The sequence below is a fragment of the Zonotrichia albicollis genome, chromosome 3, assembly GCF_047830755.1.
Source record: "Zonotrichia albicollis isolate bZonAlb1 chromosome 3, bZonAlb1.hap1, whole genome shotgun sequence".
In the NCBI taxonomy this organism is placed as follows: Eukaryota; Metazoa; Chordata; class Aves; order Passeriformes; family Passerellidae; genus Zonotrichia; species Zonotrichia albicollis.
In genome coordinates, this window is record NC_133821.1 from 68,513,583 (window position 1) to 68,538,801 (window position 25,219).

At 40.7% G+C, this 25,219-nt stretch overlaps 1 protein-coding gene across 1 annotated transcript in view; it reads left to right on the forward strand.

The window, feature by feature from the left end:
• The window catches only part of IGF2R (insulin like growth factor 2 receptor), a 56,221-nt gene that overhangs the window by 5,327 nt on the left and 25,675 nt on the right, over positions 1 to 25,219 (forward strand). The window contains exons 2-20 of the mRNA XM_005488129.4: positions 3,036 to 3,169; positions 8,467 to 8,591; positions 10,217 to 10,315; positions 10,696 to 10,825; positions 11,826 to 11,946; positions 13,048 to 13,165; positions 14,697 to 14,859; positions 15,012 to 15,192; positions 15,919 to 16,022; positions 16,397 to 16,561; positions 17,238 to 17,378; positions 17,739 to 17,891; positions 18,796 to 18,927; positions 19,322 to 19,466; positions 20,839 to 21,016; positions 21,574 to 21,689; positions 22,069 to 22,231; positions 23,724 to 23,903; positions 24,926 to 25,027. Of these exons, the coding sequence (XP_005488186.3) occupies positions 3,036 to 3,169; positions 8,467 to 8,591; positions 10,217 to 10,315; positions 10,696 to 10,825; positions 11,826 to 11,946; positions 13,048 to 13,165; positions 14,697 to 14,859; positions 15,012 to 15,192; positions 15,919 to 16,022; positions 16,397 to 16,561; positions 17,238 to 17,378; positions 17,739 to 17,891; positions 18,796 to 18,927; positions 19,322 to 19,466; positions 20,839 to 21,016; positions 21,574 to 21,689; positions 22,069 to 22,231; positions 23,724 to 23,903; positions 24,926 to 25,027 (2,650 nt within the window). The remainder of the gene's footprint in view (positions 1 to 3,035; positions 3,170 to 8,466; positions 8,592 to 10,216; positions 10,316 to 10,695; positions 10,826 to 11,825; positions 11,947 to 13,047; positions 13,166 to 14,696; positions 14,860 to 15,011; positions 15,193 to 15,918; positions 16,023 to 16,396; positions 16,562 to 17,237; positions 17,379 to 17,738; positions 17,892 to 18,795; positions 18,928 to 19,321; positions 19,467 to 20,838; positions 21,017 to 21,573; positions 21,690 to 22,068; positions 22,232 to 23,723; positions 23,904 to 24,925; positions 25,028 to 25,219) is intronic.

The window sequence follows — 25,219 nt, forward strand, 5'->3', positions numbered from 1 at the left end:
GATATAACAGCTCCCTAAATTAGCTCAACTGCATTGAAGCAGGGTAGCTTAAGCCCTTCAAACAAGATATCACCTCTTTGCCAGGGCCAGAAGAAGTTTACATCAGGCATCACCACTGGTGGAGGTGGGTGCCGAGCAGGCTGGAGGAAGCCAGTCCGTGTGACTCACGTGGTCAGGATGGGCAGTGTGGTTGCCAACAGATTGTTCCCATTATGAATTGCAGTACAGAGGTCAGCTTGTATCTTACTGAAAAGTAGAGCACATGCAGCTTGAAACTATTCCCAGGTACTGATTTAATGCCTGGAGTTTTACTTGTGTGAGAAATAATTCTTGCTTTTACTGTGAAAGTACTTTGCATCACTGTGGGAACAGCTGCTTAGGCTACATCTGGGCTGCTGTTAATCACAATGAATAAATCCCACCTTGCTCCTCCTACACATTAGAAAAAATAGAAGTCTCTGTAACATCTATGAAAATAATACTACTCTGAAACTGCACTAGATGCTCACTTCTCTGTGCCCCTGAAGTTGTGGTTTGGAACATGATTGAACATTGGATTTGATATTTCTGTTGTGCAGACTGTTTTGAAGGATTCCTCAACCTTCCCTGTCCAGAGGCCTGTTACAGGGCAGAGGGAAGCTCTGGCTTCAGTGGCTGCTTTGCTTCTGTTCTGTAAGCTGCACATCTTGTTTCTGTTTTGCTTCTGGCCTGTGGATGAACTGACTTGAAGATGTTTATTTCCTCTATTTCATAACATGGAACTGGAAAAACAAAACCTTAATCTCAGAGTGATAATTCTGTTGTGTGAAGGACTTAAATTCTTGTTCCATTCACAAATAGTTATTAGCTTGCAAGGTCTCTATAAAAACCAACAACACACTGAAGAACACCCCACCTTGATTTTTGTCATCTTCAAAACCAGTAAAAAAAAAAATAGAGTACTGAAGCCCTTCAGAAATTTTCAGTTCTCAATTTGAGAAATGCTAACTTTCTGGAACTTCATTGTGAAGAAATTTGATTTGGATTGAAATGCATTTTCTCCTGGATGTAAATGCATCTTTGGTTTTCATCTCTTACTGTTTTCAGAGCTCTTGGAGATAGGTTCTTCTAACTTCTTTTTTTTCGTGTGTTGAGAAGCTTTATAACATTGCTGAACTTTGGTTATTCTGTACTGTGGCTAAATTCTCATCATCCTCCTGCAGCAATATCGTCTTTATCCGCTTCAGAAATGCAACAGACTAGCTGAGAGAGCTAGTCAGTACGATTATAAAAGGTCAGGTCTGCCTGCTTATGAGGAAAGAATAATGGGAAGTATTTGTCTAGGATCGAGACACAGTCCTTGAATACATACGTCTATTGATGCTTTGGGTATGACTCAATATTTTTGACCCTTATATTAGGATATAAAGCCTCAAATATAATATTATGCTAATGTATAAAGATTTTCTTTGTTTTTTCAGTTCACATAGAGCGCTCTTGTATTTGCCCCTCACTTGTTCCAGCCATCAGCAATCTGAATTGAATATGACTGCTGTAGTACAGGGAATTCAAGATCCCCAGAGTCAGTAATTAAAATGGAAAAGTATGTGATACCTTACTGCTGGCTCTTTGATTAGATATTGGATGCACTGGGTCTGAGAGGAATTCTCAGAGGATTTAAAATTTAAAATAAAGTCACTGAACTGCTGTTGCCCTTTCTCATCCAAGGACTGAAGTTCAGAACTGAACAGGAATGGTTTCTCCTCCTGGGGGGATCTGGAGTATGATAATGCTGAGTGGTGCAACACATATGCCCTAGAGATTAAGGCAAACAAACCTGATGGGTGAAGCTTCTTATCAACTGAGATTTGAACATTAAGACAAATGCTTCTGTGGGTCAGATAGGTGCACTAAGTTTTGTGTGAGTTTTAAATAACAGGAATGCCTTATAAGTCCCTGTAGGATCCTCAGTTTTCTGATGTGTTGATGAATGTGTATTAATCCTGCTGGAGTTTCCACTTGGAATAGAAAGGCAGCTGGGAATCTGTTATGTTGCAAAAATAAGTGTCCAGAAGATGCAGGCTGCTGCCAGTGCCAGAAAAGGGATAGCTGAGCCAAGGTGGCAGCAAACATTTATTGAGTTGTGCTTTTTTAACAGAGCTTGGCCAGAGCACCCTGATAGTAAGCCAGGCTGTCTAAAGAGCTCCTGGCTCTAGACTGGATGACCTGGGCCTGCCTCAAAACTGAGCCGTGCTGTGTCATGCAACTGACCACATTGCACTGCAGTCATACTGCCTGCTGTGAGGGGAAGGGATCCTTGCTCTGCCTCTGAACTGTGCTGCATTTGATTTCTTTTCTGCTGTTATTCGGATTTATTCCTGGTTATATTTAACCTGAGCTTCGTGTTCCTTTTCCAGTTTTTAGACAGCTGGCTTTCTGATAGGCCTGCATCTAGGTAGCGTGGTCTTTCACTGGGTGTCTTGAGGATAGCCCTGCTTGGTTTCCAACTTTTGTCATATATGTAATGCCAAAAGGTGCAGCTAGGCCCTAATAAGCACTGTTAGCATCTTTTGGTCAGAATACTGAAAGACTCAACCCCAATTTTGACCCTGAAGCTCAGAGACTCTACTGCTCTATTCCACTTAGACTTAGCACTTCTGCCACTGTTGTTGGGCAGAACACTAAGGTGCAGTAGTGTTCAGCCTGACAAAGTCATGTGAGAAATTTATTGGGCTGTCAAGGGTAACATATCACAGGTGGTGATCCTTAGTCAGGGTGGCCTTCACAGAGATTTGGTGGGGAAGAATGGATAATTGGGTGTTCAAGACAGGGAAAAATGGACTCGATGTTACATTCCACAAGTGGTTAAATCTGTTCTGCTCTTTGTCCCAACAAAATAGCAATTATTTCTGGCATTTACAAATATAGAACATAAATAGGAATTTAAGTTAGTGGTGCTCTTAGCCTTTGACTTGGTTATTTCAGGGACTGGTATCTAGATGGGATGCAGTTCAGACCATTTGATTACCAACTGACGGGCATTTTTGTCTTTTCAGTTACACTTGGGAAGCAATTGATGCAGACAAAGAGGTGCTTTATAAAATAAATTTCTGTTCTGGTGTTGAAGAGTGTGGAAGGACAAGTGCAGTCTGTGCATATTACACGAAGACGAATACCCATCTGTCTGTAGGTAAGTATCTAAGTGTCTTGTGGGTAGTTCAGAGCCTTGTTAATAGATGCTCTTATAACTGTTGCAAAGTTTGATGTATTAGCAAAGATTTCCCTCCACTCCCCCCTCCCCTTGGAACTGTGTAAAACTTTGTTTTTTTGCAGATTTACTAGGGAGGTTTGGTAAAACATGATCTGATTGTAGATAATGACTTTATGGGACAGTGAAATGTATCTTATGCTTTAGTTAACTGTAATCTAGTGTGAAAGTATGCAAGGCTATCTCTGGTACAACAAGTGCATCTACCTGTGGCAGGGTATGGGCTGTGCACAACTTTGTAAATAACTGAACACAGGACAGAGGTTGAGTTACAGCTCTAAAGTATACTCAGCCCAGCCTGATGGAGTGTCAGGTCTTTGTTCAGAGGCAGGTTACTCTTTGAAATGCAATCTTGGGAGTATTGCTGAGTGTCTGAGTTGTCATCTTCAAGTTGTTCCACACGGAAAGGAAGCTAATTACATGCAGTTCTCTGGTTGTGGTTACACTTGTGAAATCTGGTGTCAGCTTCAGTAGTTCACAGATGTCCTTGGTATTCTGAGGAGAGGCGGACTTGTGCATACTGATCTAAATATGAAACTGACGTATTCCTCTACATGTACGCGTGATTTCATCAGTCAGAAGCACCTTGTGCTCTGAACAGTATTTTTTCATGAGTTCATGTGATTTATTTTCATGCATGTTTGTCGCTTTCAAGGTTGCCCTTGTGTTTTGGCTAATGAGACAATAATATATGAGTACTGTTCAGGAGGCTTTCTCATAGCTGACTGTAAGTTCTAATAGAATAAAGTAATAGCATTCTGAAGAGCAATATCTCTTCAGACTGCTTCATAGTATCTGCAGATCTGCAGTCTGATTCAACATGCTTGCCAGTCTTGCCAGCCATTGGCAGACAGCTTTCAAAAGAAGCTATGATTCTTTGTTGAATTGCTTGAACTGCCAGAATGTGGTGAGGAGGAAAGTTTCTCATCTGTATGCCAATGCACAGCAGCTAGTCAGCTGCCATTCTCCCCACAGCTCTCTACTAACAGTAGAGATACTTTGGTTTTAGTCTATGGTCGATGAGTGCTTTTCAAACAAACTCTGTTAATGCTGGCACCCAGGCTTTCAGAATCACTGAGTGCATGAATAAAGGTATATTCAGGCTGCAGAGTTCTCTGGAATGACTGGTGAGATTGCATTTGTATTCAAACTGCAACTGCATGTAGTGTAGTATCTTCTTTGAGGAGTATGGCATGTTGGAGCGCTTGATGCTGTTATTCTTGTACATTTTAGGAATGAAACACATTTTTATTTTCTGCTCATGGGGGTCTCAGCTCATATGTTGTTGAGGCTTCAGTTGCCTGTGGATTCGAAAAGAAAGCAGCATCTGAGCGTTTGTTTTAACATGCTGCTTTGGGTGAGACTGGAATGCGGCAGGTGGAGTGAGATTGAGGAAGTCTGTTCTCCACAGGGAGGTGTGAGAATTAGAGGCTTGTGTAGGTTTTGTTCCACACCTCTTGTGGAGAGAGGAAGGGTGAACAGAGCTGGGTGGTGACTGAGCAGTATCAAATATTCCTCTGTGTGCAAACCTTGAGCTCCTGAGTGCCTCTGTGCCTCTGAGTGGACGAGGATTTAGCAATAGATATACTGTGGTCTTGCCAAGGCAATTTGAAATGACTTTCAAAGGTTAAGCCATGAATCTTGTTCAAGTGGGATATGTTTTTAACTACTCTGCAATAAAGTGCAAAAAACAAGGTGAGCAGTTAACATTGTCATTGAATTTTGGTTTTTTAATTGGTCAAATTGTCCAAGTTTTGTTCTTGCTCATGCCTCTAAATGCCTTTAAATGCCTTGAAGCTTCATCACCATCATACTGAGTTTAGATCATGCTAATGGGTCATCAAACTTTTTTGTTAAAAAAAAAAAATGTCACTCCTAGTGAGAAAAGAGGAATCTCTCTTATCCAGGTCTAGGCAGGTGTAGACTTCTGGTTACCTAAACCAGCTAAACCACATACTTGTTTTCAAGTAATCCAGATGCCATGAGGTTACCGGTATGCCAAAGCTGTGTGCTGGTGAAGGACATTTATTTTGGGGAAGAAGGGCAGTTTGTTAACTGATAAATTTGATAAATTTTAAGTATGCTTTCTTCAGATATGGGCTGAATCAGTTCTCTTCTTCATTCTTCCAGAAAAAAAAAAAAAACACAATGCAAACAATTTTTTTTTTTTTTTTTAATATTAGCTGTGCAAAGGATGACAGCTGTAGGACTGCTTGTTGCTCCCAGCTCTGAGGGGTGTTTAGGCCATATGCTCTGTGGCAGTAATCAGCCTGTGTCCCAGGCAAGCCTTGTGGCTAATCTTAAGTGTGTGTCAGTGACATACCAGGGTTTGCATGGAGACCCCACAGGCCTCTCCTCTGCACTTTTATTGATTAATCCTAGAAGTTTTCAAGGGTAGGCAAATGTTTAGTTCATGAACATCAGTGAGGATGGAAATGACATGGTAGTTATTTAACTTTTCAGCTTACCATGATGCCTAGTGGCTCATGTGCCATGTACTTGGACTGCTCCTAGAAAATGGAGCTATTACTTTAAATGTCTCTTAACCTGATGGTGGAAGGTGCACTTTGTCCAGCTGCTGTAGGATGAGTGGACATGAAATGATAGCTGCTGCCTAAATCCCTTTTTCTCCTGGACAACTGATTAGATACTTTCCATGAGTGCCTTTATTCTAGCTAAACAAATGGAGTCAATGATCAGAAGATGTTGTGGCCAGTGCCTTTGGTACTGATTTAGCACACCTGTGTAACATGAAGTATTTGGTGCTTATTTCTATGAACAATACTAGCTGATTTGTAGTGTATTGTTTCATGGAAGCAACATATCTCTGAAGGCATGAAGAAACATGAGTGATGATTGCAGAGGGAGCTTGATGCTACAGTAAAAGTGGTTGCAGCTGTGGCAGGAAGCTGATCATGTGAGGGGCTGATGTTCCTTGCCCTGTGAGCAAGGGTGTGATGAGGCATGTGCCACTGAAGAGACTTGCTAAGACTTTTAGCAAGTTCTCGAACCAATTTTAAGCATGTAAGGGAGAAGAGAGCATACGTGTTGGCCTGTAGGAAACAAGATTTACTGGCTAAACTGGTTTTTTCTTGAATATTACTTTAACTGGGAAAATTGGAATCAGCTCAGAAGTGCCTTTGACGCTCTGTACTGTGTTTTTAGCACAGAAATAAGCTAGTGCATACAGAGCACAAAGTCCTCAGATGGTGCTGCCATAAGTTCCCTGCTAAATGGGAGCTTGTAGCTGTATACATTTATAACTGGAGGGGTTTTAAGTCATGTGCGTATTGTTACTATATACATCTCTTGCCTAGAAAGTTGTGTTGGCTTCCTTCTGCTAATCTGTGGAAGAAAAGAGGACACCTTGACAGTATCTTCTAAGCAGTCATGTGATAAGTAACACTCTTGCTCTCAAAGCAGTATGTAGCTCTTAGATTTAAGACAGCTGCATGGCACATTGGCTAGCATCAGTGCTGGAAGCTGTAGAACCTGAAGATGGCCTTTTGATAATACAGGAAATAAAAAAGGCACAAACCACATGCACAGTTTTTTGGCTTCTGCTCCCCTTCTGTTCTCTAGGCTGTATTATGTGGGTGCGATGTAGTTTTCCTTGCCTTAAGTAACAGGCTCAGCAAAGTTCTTACAAGTGTATATTTTAAAATGAAATAACATTTGGCCTAAGTGCAAAGCTGCTATCTGCAATGATTACAGATTTGACTTGCTTTCTCCCTAGTGTAGGCATAAACTAAAATGGAAAGGGGGAAGCTGATCCATGCTCACACTTTGTAGCATTTACTGTAGTTCAAACCAAACTCATCATAGAATTAAAATCTACTTCCTTAAAAAAAAAAAAAAAGAACAGGGTGGAGTTAGCATGTAAGGTCTAAAAGCAGTTAGTGTTTAATATTAACCAAAATGGGCTTGAGCAGGAACATTTCAGTGGCCTGAGCTGGTGCTCAGTGTGACTTGAAATGTGCTCCACCTTTCCCCTTCATGTCAAGTGCTGGTGAGGAGAGCAGTGTGCAGTGACAAAGCACTGCCCCTACTCATCACGCAGCATGTGAGCTGTGCTAAAGGGGATGGGGGATTTGCACTGAGGCAGTGGATCTGTGCTGGGTTTGTTTGCAGAGAGTGCCAGTGCACCAGTGTGTTCTTCATTAAGTAGATTAAAGATTAAGTAGAGCCAGCAATGTGCACCTGCAGCCCAGAAAGCCAGCTGTATCCAAAGCAATGTGGCCAGCAGGTCGAGGGAGGTGATTCTGCCCCTCCTTTCTCTCTGGTGAGACTGCACCTCAGCTGCTGCATCCAGTTTTGGGGTCCTCAGCACAGGAAGGGCATGCGAGGGTCACAAAAATGCTCACAGGGCTGGAGCACCTCTCCTATGAAGACAGAATGAGAGAGTTGAGGTTGGTTAGCCTGGGGAAGAGAAGGCTCCAGGGAAACCTCATTGCAGCATTCCAGTGCTTATAGGAGGCTCATAAGGAAAAATGAGGACTTAGCAGGGCCTGTAGTTAGAGGAAATTAAATTATTACCTCTTGTAATAAAATTATTACAAGAGGTAATAATTTTAAACCAAAGGAGGGTAGATCCAGACTAGATACAAGGAATAAATTTCTTAGTGATGATGGTGGTGAGGCAGTGGAACAAGTTATCTGGAGAGGTTGCAGATGCCTCATCCTGAAAATGCTCAAGGTTAGGCTGAACAGGGCTCTGAGCAACTGATAGAGTTGAAGATGTCCCTGCTTGTTGCAGAGGGCTCCCTTCTAAACAAAAACCATTCTATGATAGACTCTCTTTAATCTTGTGCTGATGCTATTAATATAAATGATATAAAGGCTGAGAAACTGATAAATAGAAACTCGTAGGAGGAAGGAGTGAATTGTGATTGAAACTAGTTGGTAACAGCTTTCCTTGTTCCTAAGGAGGTGATTGGATTGTAGTAGCACCTGCTGTTGTACTTTTATTTTAGAAAATGTTTGCTGAAAACCTTTAAGAAAGTACAAGTGTGACGGGAGAGTCAAATACTATCTTAACTTGGATCTGATCTTCTGAATCAGAAAATCCACAAAGATCTTTAGTTGTAGTATCTTCAAGTGGACTGGTATCTCCTGTGCTGCTCAGTGGTTGAAACTACATCCTCTCTGTTGAGCTTCTATGAAGGTGTTGAATTATAACACTCTTTTCTTCCCCCCACCTTCTCATTTTTAAACCCTAGGTGAATTAGCCTTGCAAAAAGTTTCTGAAAGTCTTCTGGAGCTCAACACTACACGTAACTGCTTGCAGCAAGGCAGCGAACACCAAATTCAAAGCAATATTAACTTCCTGTGTGGGAAAACATTGGTAAGTCTAAATCATGTGCTGTGTTCTTCAATGGAAATGACAAGTAGTTCTGACTTGCTTTTTAAAGAGACTTGCTGTGCTTTTGGATGTACTGATTACTGAGCTTCACAGTTTAAAGAAGAGCCAATTATGTTTTACTGTTAAGTTAAAAGTCATACTTTATTGTGGCTTTCAAAATTCAGTCCTGGTAGAATATTGTTGCAGGTCTACAGCTTAGTTTTGGTTCTGGGTTCTTCTTTGTCTTCAGTGCTTTTACATGGTTGGCACTGTAGTGTTTTATTAGCTTAATATGGAGGAATGAGTCAACAGTGTGCAGGGTACCATAACAGTGTGATCTGTTGTTTAATTGTTGGCTGTGCCTTAGCTGTGAATCTGGCAGGACTGTTTAAATGGCTGACCTCTGTTGTGGGGCAGCATAGTTGACAGCAGTAAGCCTTAGGCTTGGTCTGCACATTGTTCAACTAACAGTGCTTATACAGCCAGCTGGGCTTCTGAGGAAATAGCTTTTTTGTGAGAATGTGTTTGAGGTGTGATTGGAGATCCCTGAAGAGTTTCTAGGGGCCTGTGTACATGCAGTTCCCTTCACAATGCTTTTGGAGTTACCCCCTCCACACACTTAACAGACAGGAGAGCTCCTGATGGGCGGTGATCAGCTCCCATATTTGTGTTTCCGCGAGAGGTATTTATTGGTGCTGCTCTTGGCACTGACAGTGCTATTGCACACCCCCTCTTGGAAATCCAGCCGATTCAAACAAAGTGCCAGTGCAGCAGAGACTTAAAAGCTTCTTGTTCTGTTTCAGCAGATGACTCTTTAAACTAAATTTAAAATTATTGCTCAACTTCAACTGTAACACCAGATCATACTGATCTTCAGGCTTCTTTGGGTTAGCTCGGTTCTAATACCTGTTTGTCTCGTGACATAGTAAAAGGATTTTGTAACGCTGTCTGGAGCAACTTGTTTCGTCCCATTTTATGGCAGGGTTAAATGAGAGAGGTAATCAGTTTGTGTGCTAAACTGCTTCTAGCTGAGGGGATGGAGAGCCAAGTGAAAAATTGTTGTGTTTTCCCTGTTGACATTCAGTTGAACATGTAGAACACCCATCTTGAATTATATACAAATGTGTATAACATGAGCCTATAAAAATAGGCAGCTCAGGTCAGGGATATTATTTCTGTGTAGCAGAAGAGGCTGCTAATCAGTTGTTTCTGTAGGATAAAAGGGAACTGATAAACCATGCATTGCCTCACTGTGTTAACCTATTTGTATGCTTTTCTATTGGTGTCTTCCTTCCTTTCTAGTAAGCAGATAGGACTGGTGCTTCTGTCAGCTGACATAGTGAGCACTTCTAAAAGATGGAATACAGTTACTGCATATTAGGACTGGATATGTTGAGTATTGGTGCAGACTATGGATTTGGCATCCTGCATCTTCCTGAGTGGCCCAACAAAGCTGTTACATAACAATCTTACTTTTAACAAGTGCAATTAAGAAATTGTATGCCCTTGTTCTTTGATGTGCTGTATTCTGTTTTTCTTAACCTCTTGAATAAACTTCTTAATGTCTACAGATGTAAAATAAAACCAGTCTGTTTTTCAAAGCATTATTTTTTTCTTACTTAAAATAGGGTACCCCTGAATTTGTAACAGCAACAGAGTGTGTGCACTATTTTGAATGGAGGACCTTTGTGGCTTGCAAGAAAGACTTGTTTAAACCTGTGAAAGAGGTAATCTATGTACTACTCATGCAGAAGTTACTCTTCACATATGTGACAATTTTATTCTAATTACCTGCCCCCACCCCAGATTAGTTCAAACAACCTCCATAAACCTATGTTTTTCACAGGTATGTAAAGCATAAATGTTGGAAGATGGTGGAGTTGAGAATTTGGGTGGTTGTTTATAGTAAAGCCCTTTTAGAAGCTGGAGCAAATTAGTCTAACTTTGGATGCCTCATTTTAATCAGCATGTCTAGCTTTGAGCTTCCAAAAGTAAAAAACTTTTCCAAATATTTTCCAAATACTAACTGGGCTTCATATATTCCTGTTCATAACTTCCCTCTACTTGTGTGGCATGATTCGTATGTATTTTTTTGTTGTTGTTCTAGGTCCCTTGCTATGTGTTTGATGAAGATATCAAGAAACATGACTTGAGTCCTCTCATCCAAGTTTCAGGACACTACTTGGTGGATGATTCTGATGATGATTCCTTATTCATAAATGTCTGCAGGGATATAGGTTTGAATGGTTGTTTATGTCACCTGTCAGTGTGTAAATTTCTTGTAACGTGGTTCTTTGCCATTGTCTCCCTTAAAGTTGTCCTATGTTCAGAGATCAGTATTTCAAGACTTAGATAATTATTTTGAGCTCCCTACTCTCCAAGTATTGAGGTGTTCAGAGATAGGCCCCCCCTTCTGGATGTGCAAGTACTGTTAATACACTTTTTCTAAGTGGGAAAGGGCAGCTTGTCTTGTATCTACTGCCAAATAGGACCAGTGTTGTTCACAGGGCTTCATGTGCCCCAAGTTTATTCCTTTGGACTCCAGGTTGTTGCCCTGCCCCAGTTCCTGATGAATATCCTGAGGTGCATCTAAAGCATCTAAGCTCTGTTTAGGTGCTTGCCTAAGTACTGGTGCATAGCTAGCCCTTTCCTCTCAGCTGAGAGCTATATGTATAAGGAATTAAACCAGAAAAAACATATTTGAAACTTGCTGAAAAGATTAGTTTAGCTGTATACTCTCACGGCGATTTTTACTTAGTAGTTACATATGTGGTTTGTGCCCCTATTAAGGGTTTAATGCGTCTAGTTGTTGTGAGAGGTCTATTCTTTTAAACCTCTCACTAGTATGAAACTTTTTGCTCACAGCTTTGAATTGGATGGTTAATAAGAGACAAAGAAGGGGAAGAGTAAGGAGGGGTAACCCCTGACTTGGTTGTGGGGAAAAAAAGAAGTACTTGGCACACTTTTGGAAGTTTTCAAAGCCCTGTGTATCCAGCAGCTGTAGTAGCAGATAGCTGCAGCTGTTTTGTCAGGAAGGATGAATTTGCTGTTCCCAACCAGGGCAACATGAATTACCACAAGCACTGCAGGTTTTGTCTTATCAGTTTTACAGTCTAATGTAGCCTGTTTTTTAGAACTATTTTTAGAAGAACCCACAGATGAAATGACAAGATACTTCAGGTAAAGCAGGGCTTAGAAACTGAGTCCTATAACTTCTTTTCTGTGTGCTATAACCAGGAGGTTCAAGTGGAGAGACCAGAAAGTGCCCTGCTGGCAGTGCTGCTTGCTTGTTCCATGATGGTCTGGCATATGATGTTGGCCGTCCAAAGGAGCAGCTGAAGCTTCAAGACAAAGACAGGTATGCAATTTTTGTGGTAATACTTCTGTGGGCACTTCAGTCATCTGGCCTGGAAACAATGCTCTTGGGAACAGATGAGTCTCCTAAAACGTAACATTAATACCTCTTCAGTGTTGAAGCATTAGCAGAAAACTGGTCAGAAATACTGTCAGAGCAGTCTGTCCTGTGGTACTGCCATAACAGATCAAATTTTCTCCTTTGTTGTGAGAGAATTGTTTTTACAGAATTGCAGAACTCACAGAAGCAAGGGGCGATTAGTGCTCTTGGCCCACAGGCAGCAGGGTAAGATTTGCTCCTGTCTGTCTGAGGGCCCACAGGCTAAATGCATTTGGCTTACTCTACTACCCAGGAGTACTTGAAAAATTGGGAATAGGAGCAGATGATGCCTTTATGTGGTGTGGCTAATCTGAAGCCAGAATGTCACTGCTCTGGGAGCTGTTGTCTTCAGCCTGTTAAACTGCACAGAATAATAATGCATAGCTGGGAAGTTGTGGTGGTCATCCTGTTCTCTCATCCAAGTCATCTTGCTATTTGTCTCCCTGTCAGTTACCATGGTTTATTCTCCTTCTCCTGCTTCACCTGATCTGACCCACTTGCCTTGCTCCTGTCAATTTGCTGATGAGTTCATTTTGCTGTTAATTCTGGGTGCAGAATGGAAAGAGTTTATATGTAGAGAGGTGATAAAGTACCATAATGTGACAAAACTTGAGTGAATACTGCTTTCAAAAGTTGCAAGAACATTTGCCACATCTGCTCTCCAGCAGTAGTTTTGAGAGCAAAACTGCAATTAACCTGTGTTCCTGTGATTATCAACTAAATTCTTGCTACAGTATGAATCACAAGGCATTCAGCATAGTCTTAAGTAGGGTACCAGAAGATACTATATTAATTAATTTTGCTGGGACTAGTTTAATTTTTATTTTTAAATAACTCTTAAGATTAAAGGAATGAGGATCTCCCTAAAAGTTGCTTTTGGGAGCAGGGCTGCATTGGTATATTCTGTTGGAGTGTCTAGCAAAGACTGAGCATTTCAAGAATATCCTTCTTCTGTAGAGTGTGGTGTCTTAACTGTCTTTTTGATTTGTTGTTTTCTGTTTCTAGGCTTGTATTGAGTTATGAGAGGCTATACAAGCATGATGAAGAAAGGCCAGGTTTCTGCCTAGGCCACAATCCAGCAGTGACAATCACTTTTGTTTGCCCATCAAAGAGGGGAGAAGAGGTAACTTCAATGTTTTAGTTTGTGTTAACTCGTTGGTATTTAACTTTTGTGTTTTATTATTTATTTTTATTCAGACCTGAAGAGAGCTTAAGTATTCTTGGCTTGTAGCTTGTGAAGAGTGTGAGATTCCAGATGTACTCTTAAAGTCTTCTAGAACTTAAGAAATGAGAACCTGAACAGAATTTCCCCAGGAGTCTGTTGTCTCTTTTATAGGTGAATTTGGTTGTCCCTTTACAGAGAGCAGCAAGGGTTCAAGGTTTATCTCTAAGCATAGGAGGAGTTAGTGTAGAGTTAATCCTGGGCACATTGGCACAGAGCTTTGCTTGCTAATGAGCCCTCTTCCTCCTCAGTCAGGCTGGGCAGGCTTATAGCTGTTGCCTGGTACTTGGTTTCTTTATTAATCTGTTCTTCCTCAGGGAAAAAAAGTAGCTAGTAAGTGTCATTTCGTGGCAAGGGTCCGTCACTTACTAAGCAGGCTCATGAATTCTTGTTAAGTAAAATCTGTAGTGTTCAGCAACAACTCAATTTATGCAGGACACTGTTTTAGCCTAACTTGAATGCAATGTGACAGTAACTTCAAAATAATGCTGGGTAATTTCAGCAACCTACACTCCTTGAACTGGGCAATTGCTAATGCTCTGCCACTTCATATAGTGATGTTTTTTGTTGCAGATTAGTGAAGAGGTAGCTCTTGTCTGGCTAATTTTTGGTTTAATGTCTAGTCCCTCATATGACCTAGATAGGAACCACACTTCACTCTTGTTGCTGCAGAAATAAACTCAGCTCTTTTGTACTGTCACTTCATACTACCTTGCTATAGCTGTACACTCTTGTAGGATGAGTAGTATTACTGATGATACTTGTGCCTGTAACTTAGCTCATACCTGTGTATCTGCCAGTTGTTGTTCCAATGGATGGCAGAAATACAGATTTATGAAACAATTTGCATTTCTAGTGTTTCACTTTAAAGTGGGGAAAACCAAGACTATTGCTTCTCCTGGATGTGCAAAATTATATCATGACAGAAAACTCAGCTGACAGAATTGTTGGCTAAAGAGTTCTCAAATATCTCTGTGTCCAAATTTTGATTTGGACTGAGAGAATCAAAGCTGCTAAAACACCAGTGTCTAAAAGTCTGCTTTGCCTTCAGAGAGCATTTGATCTCTATTTCCTGCACTGAGGACTTCTCTGAGGCAAAGACAATCCAAGCTTAGGGCATTTGGGCTCACATCTTTGCATTTTTCAGCACATTAAGTACTTTTAAAAGCACTATTACTTTTGCTGTCTTTCTCCTAATGTCTGATGCTTTACTTCTGCTTAGACTTGTAATAGTTTGCTACATCATTTATAAGACCTGTTTTATTTCTTCTCAACACCTATTTCTGAGAGGCCAGAAGCGATGTTTGCACATCTTTAGTATTAGAGGTGAAGTAGTTGTTACTGATCTTAGAGGAATGTGATGCTGTTGCTTTAAAGATTATATTTCAAGTAAGTCTACTTATAATTTAATTTCTGTTTACTTCTGTTTTAGAGTTCAGGTCCCAAACTTACAGCAAAAACAAACTGCCGGTATGAAATTGAGTGGGTTACTGAGTATGCCTGTCACAGGGATTACCTGGAGAGTAAGAACTGTCGTCTGACTAATGAGCAACATGATATCTCTATTGATTTAAGTCCACTTAATCAATTTTCAGGTAAGCTCAGTACTTTTCTTTTGTTTTTGTGGTTTTTACTAGCCAGTTTTGCATTTCCTTATTTAGGGACAGAAAAAAATGTCCTGTATTGATATTTGGAGTTTCATGTCTGTCCTGATGTATGTTAAAACATTTTTTTTTTATTCATTCAGAATATGTCACACCATATGCAGCCAAAGATGACAAAGAGGAGTATTACTATTACTTGAATGTGTGTGGGAAAACCACAGCAGGGAACTGCAAGGATGATACAGGATATATTTCATCTTGCCAAGTAAAAGTTTCAAATAACCAGCAAAAAGTGGCAGGAAGATTTGCGAACCAAACCCTAAGGTGTGTAAATGCTCTTCAGCCCTGCTGAGTGGTCTGATTGGTCCATTTCCTGCTTTGATGCTTACTTACTTGTCACGTAATCAACAATTGATACAAAATGCAACACTTATTTTGTCAGAAAAACTGTAACAGTTAAGCAGGATAGCATTAGCAAGCAAAGGAGCCGGTGAGGTTGGCCGAGGCCGTTGGCTAGACAGGAAGACTTCCACTGACGTTGTTGTCTCAATTGCAGATTGTGGTGCACTGCCTGTTGTCCTCCTTTTTACATGTTCTACCTGTAAAGCAGTATCAGAAGAAGCTGGTTCCCAAGTGGCATGTAGGGATAATAGTTTGCATGAGATTGTAGAGCAGAGATTAATTCATGTGGATATGATCTTCCATTTTGTCTGTGACAGGTTTGTTGCAGTGATTTTCCAGGAAGTATGACTTCCTTCTCTTGCAGAAACAGCCACACAATAAACTAGTGGGAATAAATATCCCACCATACCTAGGGAAGCTTTAGAGCATTTTTTAATTTCTATAGAAATTAATGAAAAGTGATCAGAAAAATCAGTGGATGCAAGCCTTCGTTGCTGTAGAAATGTCATTATTAATGTTGAACTAGCATTTGTTTTCCCTTGAAGTGAAACCATTATTAATTGAACAAGAATGTGACTTCTGTTATGTGAAGAACACTGTGTGATGGTCTGACCCTATATTTCTATCTAAAACTGACTTCTTCCTCAGATACTCGGATGGGGATCTCACGTTAATTTATCCGAATGGGGATGCATGTAGTTCTGGCTTTCAGAGAATGACTGTCATAAACTTTGAGTGCAGTGAAACAGCAGGTGAGTTTAACAAGCTCTGACAGCTCTGCTCAGGGTTTGACTCCCGTGCTTGCTAGTAGACCTTATGCTCAAATGAATACTTGCTTTGAGCTACAGCTAACACAAGAAATTGTTACATCAAGCAGTAATTTTGATGGCCGACAGGATGTGCTGTGTCGTAGCACTGCTAGTCTAAATTTACACTGATGATTGAGAAGATGGAAGTATAAAAGAGCTTTTTTTCTTAGCCAGTGGTAAAAAAACAGAAACACAAGTCCTCTGCAGCAAAAGGACTTTTTGTTTTCCTTGCTCATTGCTAGTCCTCAAGTCTTCCTGCTTTTTTCCCCTTCCCCCTCTAGAAACCTCATATGTGTTCATCTGTTTCCCATGTTAAGGTAATAATGGTAGAGGAACTCCAGTATTCACCGGTGAAGTTGACTGCACCTATTTTTTCACTTGGGATACAAAATACGCATGTGTTAAAGAGGAAAAAGATCTCCTTTGCAGAGTTACTGACAAGAGAAAACACTATGACTTGTCACCTCTCATCCGCAGTTCAGGTATGGCAATAGAAACTAGCTTTCAGTTACTTCTGCAGTCCTGAGCTTACATGCCATCTCCAGTGCAATTCTCTAGCTGAGTATTAGTCAGCTTTTGTTGTTCTTAGTGAGTTTCTGGGGTGCTCATGTTTGCTTCCCTCATTCCAAACAGACTGAGCGCCTTAGTCGCCATGTCCATGACTGCTTTGGTTGCTGCCACCATAAGTGGTTTTCAGTCACGGAATCACAGTTTGGGTTGGAAGGGGCCATTAAAGATAATTTAGCCTGACTCCTCTGTCATGGGCAGGTACACCTTCCCCTAGACCAATTTGGTCAAAGCCCCATCCAGCCCGGCCTTGAACACTTCCAGGGAAGGGGCATCCACCAGCTCTCTGGGCAGCCTGAGCCAGTCACGATCCACCATGGCTCAGCAGCTTCCATCCAGTGGCTTGTGCAAAGGAGACACATCCAAAAATGGCAAGATTTGGCATCTGTGGCTTCAGGGGATGGATGTAGGTGGTAATCTCAGCTGGTGGGGGAATGGAGCTGAAATCAGGGCTTCTGTGTGCTGGAGGATGCTCTGAAGGAGAGATTATAACGCAAACATGGTCTACCCTATAATAAAAGGCATTTTGGCATGGAGATGCTGCAACAGTTTAGCCAGATGACTTGTTCGTAACGACCCTCTATGTTTCAGAGTCAGCCCAGAACTGGGAAGCTGTGGACAGTAGCTTTTCAGAGGTAGGAAGAAAACATTACTACATCAATGTCTGCCATAAGGTGTTGAAGAGCGGAGGAGCTTCCAGCTGTTCAGATGGTGCTGCTATTTGCTCTGTAGGTGAGTTGGGTTTTTGTTGGTGGTGTTTTTGAAGTTTTTTTGGTTCACTGTTTTTTTTAAGCCTCTGAAGGCTTGGCACCTTCCTGTGCAAATGGGGTTGGTTGTCCTGAGTGTCTTCATTTATTTGAGGGTACAGAAGTTAGGAGTCTGTTTCTTTTGTGATCTCAGAAACGCTTGAAGAAAGAATGCACACCTTTTTCTAACTAAAGAACCACAGGCTTAGCAGCATGGTTTGACAAGGTAAAATCGAACTCCTAATGATACTTTCTCGCTAACTAGACAAGTGGAAAGTCTTAGTATCTAACAGAAGCTTCACTTCTTTTCAGAGGAACAAAAGTTCTGTATTTACTGTTTTTACAGATAAGCAAAACAACAGCAAGAATCTTGGAACATTTGTATCTTCTCCAAAAAAGGTTGGAGAAAATATTCAACTTATCTATTCAAATGGAGACAGCTGTCCTTCTAAAGAAAAAGAAAAAATCCAAACGGTCATCACTCTAATATGCAGACCAGGTGAGAACATCCACATTCTGTTCATTGATCCAGTTAAAAACTGTAGGTCATCTAATAAGCCCAGACATGAGCGCAAAATATTAGCATGTGCTAAATATTAGCATGTTTTCTATCTCTTTCTATGCACAAGCTTGAAGTATCAGGGTTTGTTTACTAGGATGATGGCAATATAATTGCAGGTATTTATTTACCTTTTATGCAAGTACTCTTTAAAAACTCTTGAAATAAGATTCTTCCAAACATGATTAAAGTATGCTTAAGTGTTTAAGACTCTGCAGATACCTGGAAGCGATACAAATATCTGGAAGCACTTTCTTTCTCTACTTATCTTGATGGGAAAGAGTGGTTCTGAACTGAGATCAAATGCTTTAGCCTTCTTTTCCAATAAGTTTGGTTTGTATCTAAACTGCTGGCAGTTCATGAAAGGAAGTTAATATTGTCATGTTGATTATAATAGCCTGCTAGTTAACTGTCTCCCAGGAAAATAGAAAACCTGCGTTCCTCTACCTCAGCCTGAGGAACTTGGAACTTCCAAATGTGCTGGCTTCTAGGATCAGATTATGCACTATTTGCTAATACAGTTATTGCTTTGCAGTAAAACCAGTTTTGTATATCAAAATACCAGTTTTGTGTTTTGTATATCAAAATACCAGTTTTGTATATCAAACTAGACTTTTTTTCAAATACTGTGATGGTTCTCAGGAGTAGATTGAGCCCTGTGCCTTTACTTCTGGAGTAAACTTTCATTTTTTGGAAGGACGATGCAAAGTCTGTGAAAAATATTTTTGGTTCCATTTTCAAAGAACAGGTACTTCTACAGTTAACTTGGCTTTTGAGGAGAAATTAGTTTCTTAGGTGGCAGCCTGGCTGTCTGTATGTGTAACACGTTGCTCTATGATACCAGGTGATCTAGAAAGTGCTCCAATCTTGATGGCAGAGCTTGAGTGTTCATACGCGTTTGAGTGGTATACCGCTGCTGCGTGTGTCCTGTCTAAAACTGAAGGAGATGACTGTCAGGTGTCTGATCCTCAGGCAGGTATGTATTTCTGTTCAGCAAATCAAAAGGTCATTAGGGATAAAACTTATGCCACAACAAATAAGCCCTTATGATACCCGGGAGCAAAGTGACTTCAGTCTAATACTAAGTACCCACAGTTTTAAGTACATGCATATGGAAGATCAGAACAGCATGAGCTTAATACTCTCCTAGTGAATGTAGGAAAATAGATGTAATGTGTATTTTACTGAAGTAGATCTCTCTGTATAAGAAACCATGCTTTTACTTTGTCCACTTTGTTTCTGCAACAGTAATTGCATAGAAGGAACCTTATTCAGGGGGAGGTGAGCTAGCCATGTGACTGAGTGAATCAAAACCTGTGAGAGACATCAGGACAAAATTGAACTGATACAGTTTATTCCTTCCTGATTAGGTTTCTCTTTTGATTTATCACCTCTGGCTGCAACAAGTTTCTATACAGTTACTACTCAGGAGTACTTGTTTTACATAAGCGTCTGTGGCAGCCTGCCTGAAGCCCAGTGTCACACAAAATCAGCAGCTTGCCAAGTAGCGCGGAGGTGAGTAACTCATTCTCTTGGCTGTAAGGGAAGATGTCTTGTTGCATGGTGTGTTGTTGGTGTGCAACAATGAACAATTTGCATGTAAAGTAATTACTGGGCTACCTGTAATAGATTCAGGTAATTAGCATATAATTTGCAGTAATTACACTGCCATCTCTTTCAAGCCAAATGCACATATATGTAACCTTGCTTACAGCTAACTTGTGAGATGGAATGTGCCCTTTGTTCTCCCTTTTGTTATCCATAGGGACTGTAAATTCTAGATTAACTGCTGCAGCTGTAGTAAGGCAACCTATAATCCAGAGATTGAGGGTCAGCTCTGTTCCAAGAGCTGGCCTAAAGAACGTGAGCTTGCTGCACTTGGGATGAGCAGGGGCTGCCTTAGGTAGTAGTGAAGCCCACATCTTGAATGTTGTTTCATATGACCTCAGGTTGTGCCAGTGGATATTTCGATTAAATAGTAGGAAAAATTTCTTCATGGAAAGGGTTGTCAAGCATTGAAGCAGGCTGCCCAAGGAAGTGGTGGAACTGCCATCCCTGGAAGTGTTCAAAATATATATGGATATTGACTTGAGGACATGGTTCAGTGGAAAGATTTGGTGGTGGTACTAAGTTGATGGTTGGACTTGATCTGGGAGGTTTTTTCCAACCTTAACAATTTTATAATCTCCCTTACTAAATGGGCTGTTCCATGTACGTTCCTAGTGTGTACTGCTACTCTGACAGCATCACTGCTTTTGCCTCCTATAAACTATGTCTGAGGTAGCATCAGAAATAGCTGTGTATTTCAGGTTCCAGGTCAGCCTGCTGCCAGAGATGGGGTACTTGGCCCTGAGTTACTCTCCAGGCAAGGACAGTTTTCTGCAGACCCTAGAAATGTTCTTCAGAGGAAGATGATCAAGCTAGGTCTGATAGAGTCAATGTTAAGTCAGTGACAAAACACTTCTGAACCAAAGCTGATACCTAGCAGAGAGCTGTTGTGCAGTGCTAGGTCTTCATTGCCCATATGTAATTGGATGAGGCCAGTTTGACCCCAAGATGAGGGTGTCTGCAGTTTGACTTCCACTTTGGAGAATGAGAACTTGATGGTATTGTCACCCTTTTAGAGATAGGAGTATTCAAGTTTTCTAAATATCTTAGCAATATGTAACTTCCTTTCCTTGTCACAGGAGGACATCTGTTCATGTTTTAAGTTTCCTTTCGGCAGCATTCTTTTTATCCCAGCTCACTGAGGTCTAATCAACCCTATTTAGTTATTATGCCTTATTATGGTGTCTTGTGTAAACTTACGTGGTTTCTATTTGTAAGACTTCTCTTCGAGACAATTTTGCGTTCTGTTCACTCTCTAAACTCACTTTTTATTTTCTAGTAACGAGCAGTCTTGGAGTCTTGGACTGCCCAGTTCCAAACTTTCCTATTATGATGGCCTGATTCAGTTGACCTACAAAAATGGTGCAGCATACAACAATGAGAATAAAACACAGCGCTCTACCCTTATAACTTTCCTGTGTGACCATGATGCTCGAATAGGTCAGCCTGAGTATCAGGTAAGAAGTTCTATATGAAGAAAGGAAGGATCTCCATCCTGAAATACTGACAATAGCTACTAGGTCCGTACAAGCAGGGTGTTACGTGTGGAAATACCCAGTATCTGTAAAGCAGACTAAAATAAGTAGTTATTTCTCTTGGTATATTTGACTCTTGTTGCAGCCATAAAGCTTTCCTTGACCAGTGAACAGTAAGCTGTTTACCTGGACCCAGATTGTTACCTCACTCTCTTCTAGTGGGCCATGTAATTAGTGCTTTTGGTTGTCTCATATTTCTAGCTGGAAAAAACCCAAACTGGCTGAGAAGGAACAGACGATATGACTGTATACCCAGCAGACAGTGGTTAAACAGAACCAGAGCAGTTTTTTTTGGCAAGAGCATTTTTGGTGGCAGGGAATGGCAGGATCTGTAACAGGACAGACCCACACAAATCAGTCTGACAAGATTATATCCCAAAACCAAGGGGAGATACCGAGCTTGATGTATAAAGCAGTAGCTGTGAGTCACAAAGTTGTCAATGTGAAAAGCCTCTCTTACCTATTCTGCTCATTTGTAGAAAGAAGATAACTATACCTACAACTTCAGGTGGTACACTGAATATGCTTGTCCAGAAATCCCACTAGAATGTGTTGTGACAGATACCAACACCATGGACCAATATGACTTGTCAAGGTAGGAAAGTGACACGTGCACTGTAAGTTAGCTATTCTAGTTTGGTTCTGGCTGAAGTTGGTTTCCTGTGTAGACAGCTCCAGAAGCTTCACCTCTTGTGAGAGTCTTGACTGCAAGTATGGTGAAATCCCTCTAGTATGTTGGCTTGCCTCCTAGGATGTAAACTGACTTTTTGGGATGGTTTTGCTTATAAAAACATACTACCTTGTCAACTGTGCTCTGTGTCCCAGGACTATTATTTCTAATTGTAGCACTTAAAAATGAGGGGGAGAAGTTAGTTGGGAATGCCTTAGGGTTGCTCTGTTTCTTGAGACTGAGAAAGCTGAAGAGTCTATGAAGCATGGGTGTCCTTACAGCAGAACTTTCTCTTTCTGCTCAGATTAGCAAAATCTGAGAAGAGAGGTGAAAACTGGTATGCCATGGATAATTCGAGAGCAAGTGAGCGCAAGAAGTACTACATAAATGTCTGTCGGCCCCTGATTGCTGTCCCAGGATGTGACCGGCGAGCCTCTGTCTGTCAGATGGAATATAAGCCAGTTTCTGTGAGTACCTTTCCAGCCCAGCTCAGAGCTGGTTTGCCACATGAGTGAGACTGAAAGAGACACGAGTGAGATTCAAACGGCCATGTGAATTCTGACTCCTTGTGCAAAGGGATATTCTGTGTACCATAATAGTTGCATAACCATAGCAAAATGGTAGAGCTCCTGTCCACCTCTTCAAAGAATAAAGCTTTAATTTTTACAAGTGTACCAATGTCATGTTTGACACTGATGATTTTTTGCCCTGTATTTCAGAGGCAGACAAGCTGCATCTCTTTTGTATGAATTGCTGGAGTCTCAGAGACTGCTAGGAATACACACTTCTTTAGGAACAGGCTGGCCTCCTGGATATTTTCGTCTTGCTTCTGGCTTGTTTTAGATTGAACTGTGGAAAAAATTTGCTTAAAGATTCTTTGTGGCATCCCTGCCCTCCCTGAGCTTGCTTTGGATCTGAAGAGTAGATTAGGTAGATGTTGCAAAGCAAATAAAAGAAGAAACAATGCTGGTGGATGTTATGGGCCTGTACTTCTGTATTGCCCTGAAGTATAACAATTTATCATGGAAGTGATAGCAGCTGACAGGCTGAATCGACCTGTTGGCCTGACTGACTTCATTGCTGCTCAGAGCTGTAGGGAAAGCTGAGCTAGAGGCTCACCCAGCTGTCCTAGTTCCTGCTATCAAACACCTTCCCCTCTTACTGTTAAAGGGAATGTTAGTGCCTGAAGCCAGTCATTGCCAACACAGCACTTGAGAGATAATTATTGCTCGTTCTCTGTGGTTGCAATGGGCCTTGTTGTGCAAGGCAGCTTCCTTAACATGTAGAGACACTTCAGGGCTTTATTACTTCACTGCTTGAGATAGTGAGTAAAAGGTGAGTGCATTGGGTCAATCTAAAGAGTTGTTAAAAAAAAATTGAAGGGCAGAAGTCTGTGTACAGCTGTTTTGGAGGCATATTTTTCAGTTTGTTCCTGCTATTGACTTTAAGTGGTTTCTTAAAACTAGGAAACACCAGTTATGTTGCAGTGACAATGACTTCAGACTTTGGTAGTAGCACCTACTGTCTTTCTAGTGCTCAGTTTCTGTCAGTGATTTTTATCCCTAGCTAAGCATGGCAGATCCCTAAAGTCAATGCTGAGAACACCTGGAGGCTTCCACATATTGTTTCAAAGAGCTCTACAATAAATTCTATTGCAGAAGACACAGGCCTCCCTGAATTGCTAAGCTCTATGGCCCAAGAGATGCAGATGGGTGTTCTAAGGTACTACAAGCACCTTATTGTACTAAAAATAAAAACAACAAAAATGGAACTGTACCTTGTTGTGGAGGTTGTCTGTTAAATATGTGAAACTTGAATATAGAATGGGAGAGAAATGTTGAGAGCTTTGTTGTCTTCAAAGCTATTGACCTGTGTATACAAGAGTACTGTAGTAGGTATCTTCTTTTTGGTTGTATCTATTTTATTAAAAGTTGTTGACATGCTTTTCTTTATTTCTAGGGCTCTTATTCTGAAGTCACCTCTATTAGTAATCTTGGTGTTGCCAGCAAAGAACTAGTAATTGAAAGACCTGGACATGTTTCTCTAACCTATGCAAATGGCTCTGTGTGCATCAATGCTGATGGAAAGACAACTACTTACACCACTACCATCCACTTTGTCTGTTCCAGGGGCACTCTTGTAAGGACAAATGATCTTCCAGTTGTTATTTCATCATAGTAGGTTTCTCATCCTATAACATGAAGCCACATGAAGATGTGTAGTGTATAGCAGATTTGTGGCAATGGAGACTGCTTGAGGTTTTGAAATTGAAATGTAAAACCAAAACTGATTTACATGCTAGAGGAGCATGTGTCCGAGTATTTTATCATAAACAAGAACTAGATACAAACTAACAGCCTTGATGAACAGTAGTATTTCAGACTAGTCTAATTACCATGAAAAATACATGAGTACATAAAACAGCATTGTGGACGCTCTTAAGCGGAAAAATATTGTAAGGCGCATTCTCAGGCTTAGGTTCTGCATTCTCCATAGATTGTTGATTCTAGAATTCTTAAATCTGTAGAGCTTTTTGGGCTACAACTCCACATAGTGGAGATTAGATTGAGGGGATTATTAGACTTAAGCTTGTGTAGACTTGTTTTTCCTGGCTTTTTGAATCTGCAGGTCTTGCTCTCACCTTACCCACGTGATCTGTAGCCCAAGAGGTGTGGTGAAAAATCTGTGACATGGAGCAGTTATGAACTGCTTTGCTTTTGTTTAAAACACTGACATGAAGTGTATATAATTAATATTCCTGTTACCTTGTTACCTCACCTAACAGATTTCTGTTGCTTTACTTTTGCCTTTTTTTTTTTTAATTATGGACTATGTATTATACACCAAAACTCCTCAAAGCTTAGACTGAGACAAGATCTAGTTATATGTGTCTAGATTAAATATTGACTTTAATCTGAGTATTTGGATGTCAGATTCAGTTCTTGGCTAATGCTTGGTCACATAGTAAATGTTTAACTAAAATAAGTTTTCAGTGATGACCTTCAAAATAAATTGGGGAGAGGGAAGTGGGGTGGAAATTTTGTGCCTTTGTAGTGAAGTGTTTTAGAAGAACATGACAGTTTCTCTAAGGGGTAATCTCAAACATGACAAAGTGTTAGCTATTACACTTACTCTGGTCTTCCTCTGCAATCTGTTTCCAGAGTAGCAGCCCACGGTTTATAGCTATTCTGGATTGTGTGGCCACTTTCTTATGGGAAACTGAGGCTGCTTGCCCAATAAAGGAAGCAAAAGATGATTCCCAGGTGAGAAAGGAGAATATAAATTGTATTTATAGTCTCAATGTACAATGTTTATTTATAGCACTCTTGGTTTCTCTGTTCAAATGGCTCTTGAAGAAAACTACCTAAAGTGAAGTCTTAAGTTGGTCATGATGTAGTCTTGTGATATCTTATCATGTTGTATTTTTGAAGTGTTTCTGAAATGCCTAACTTCTG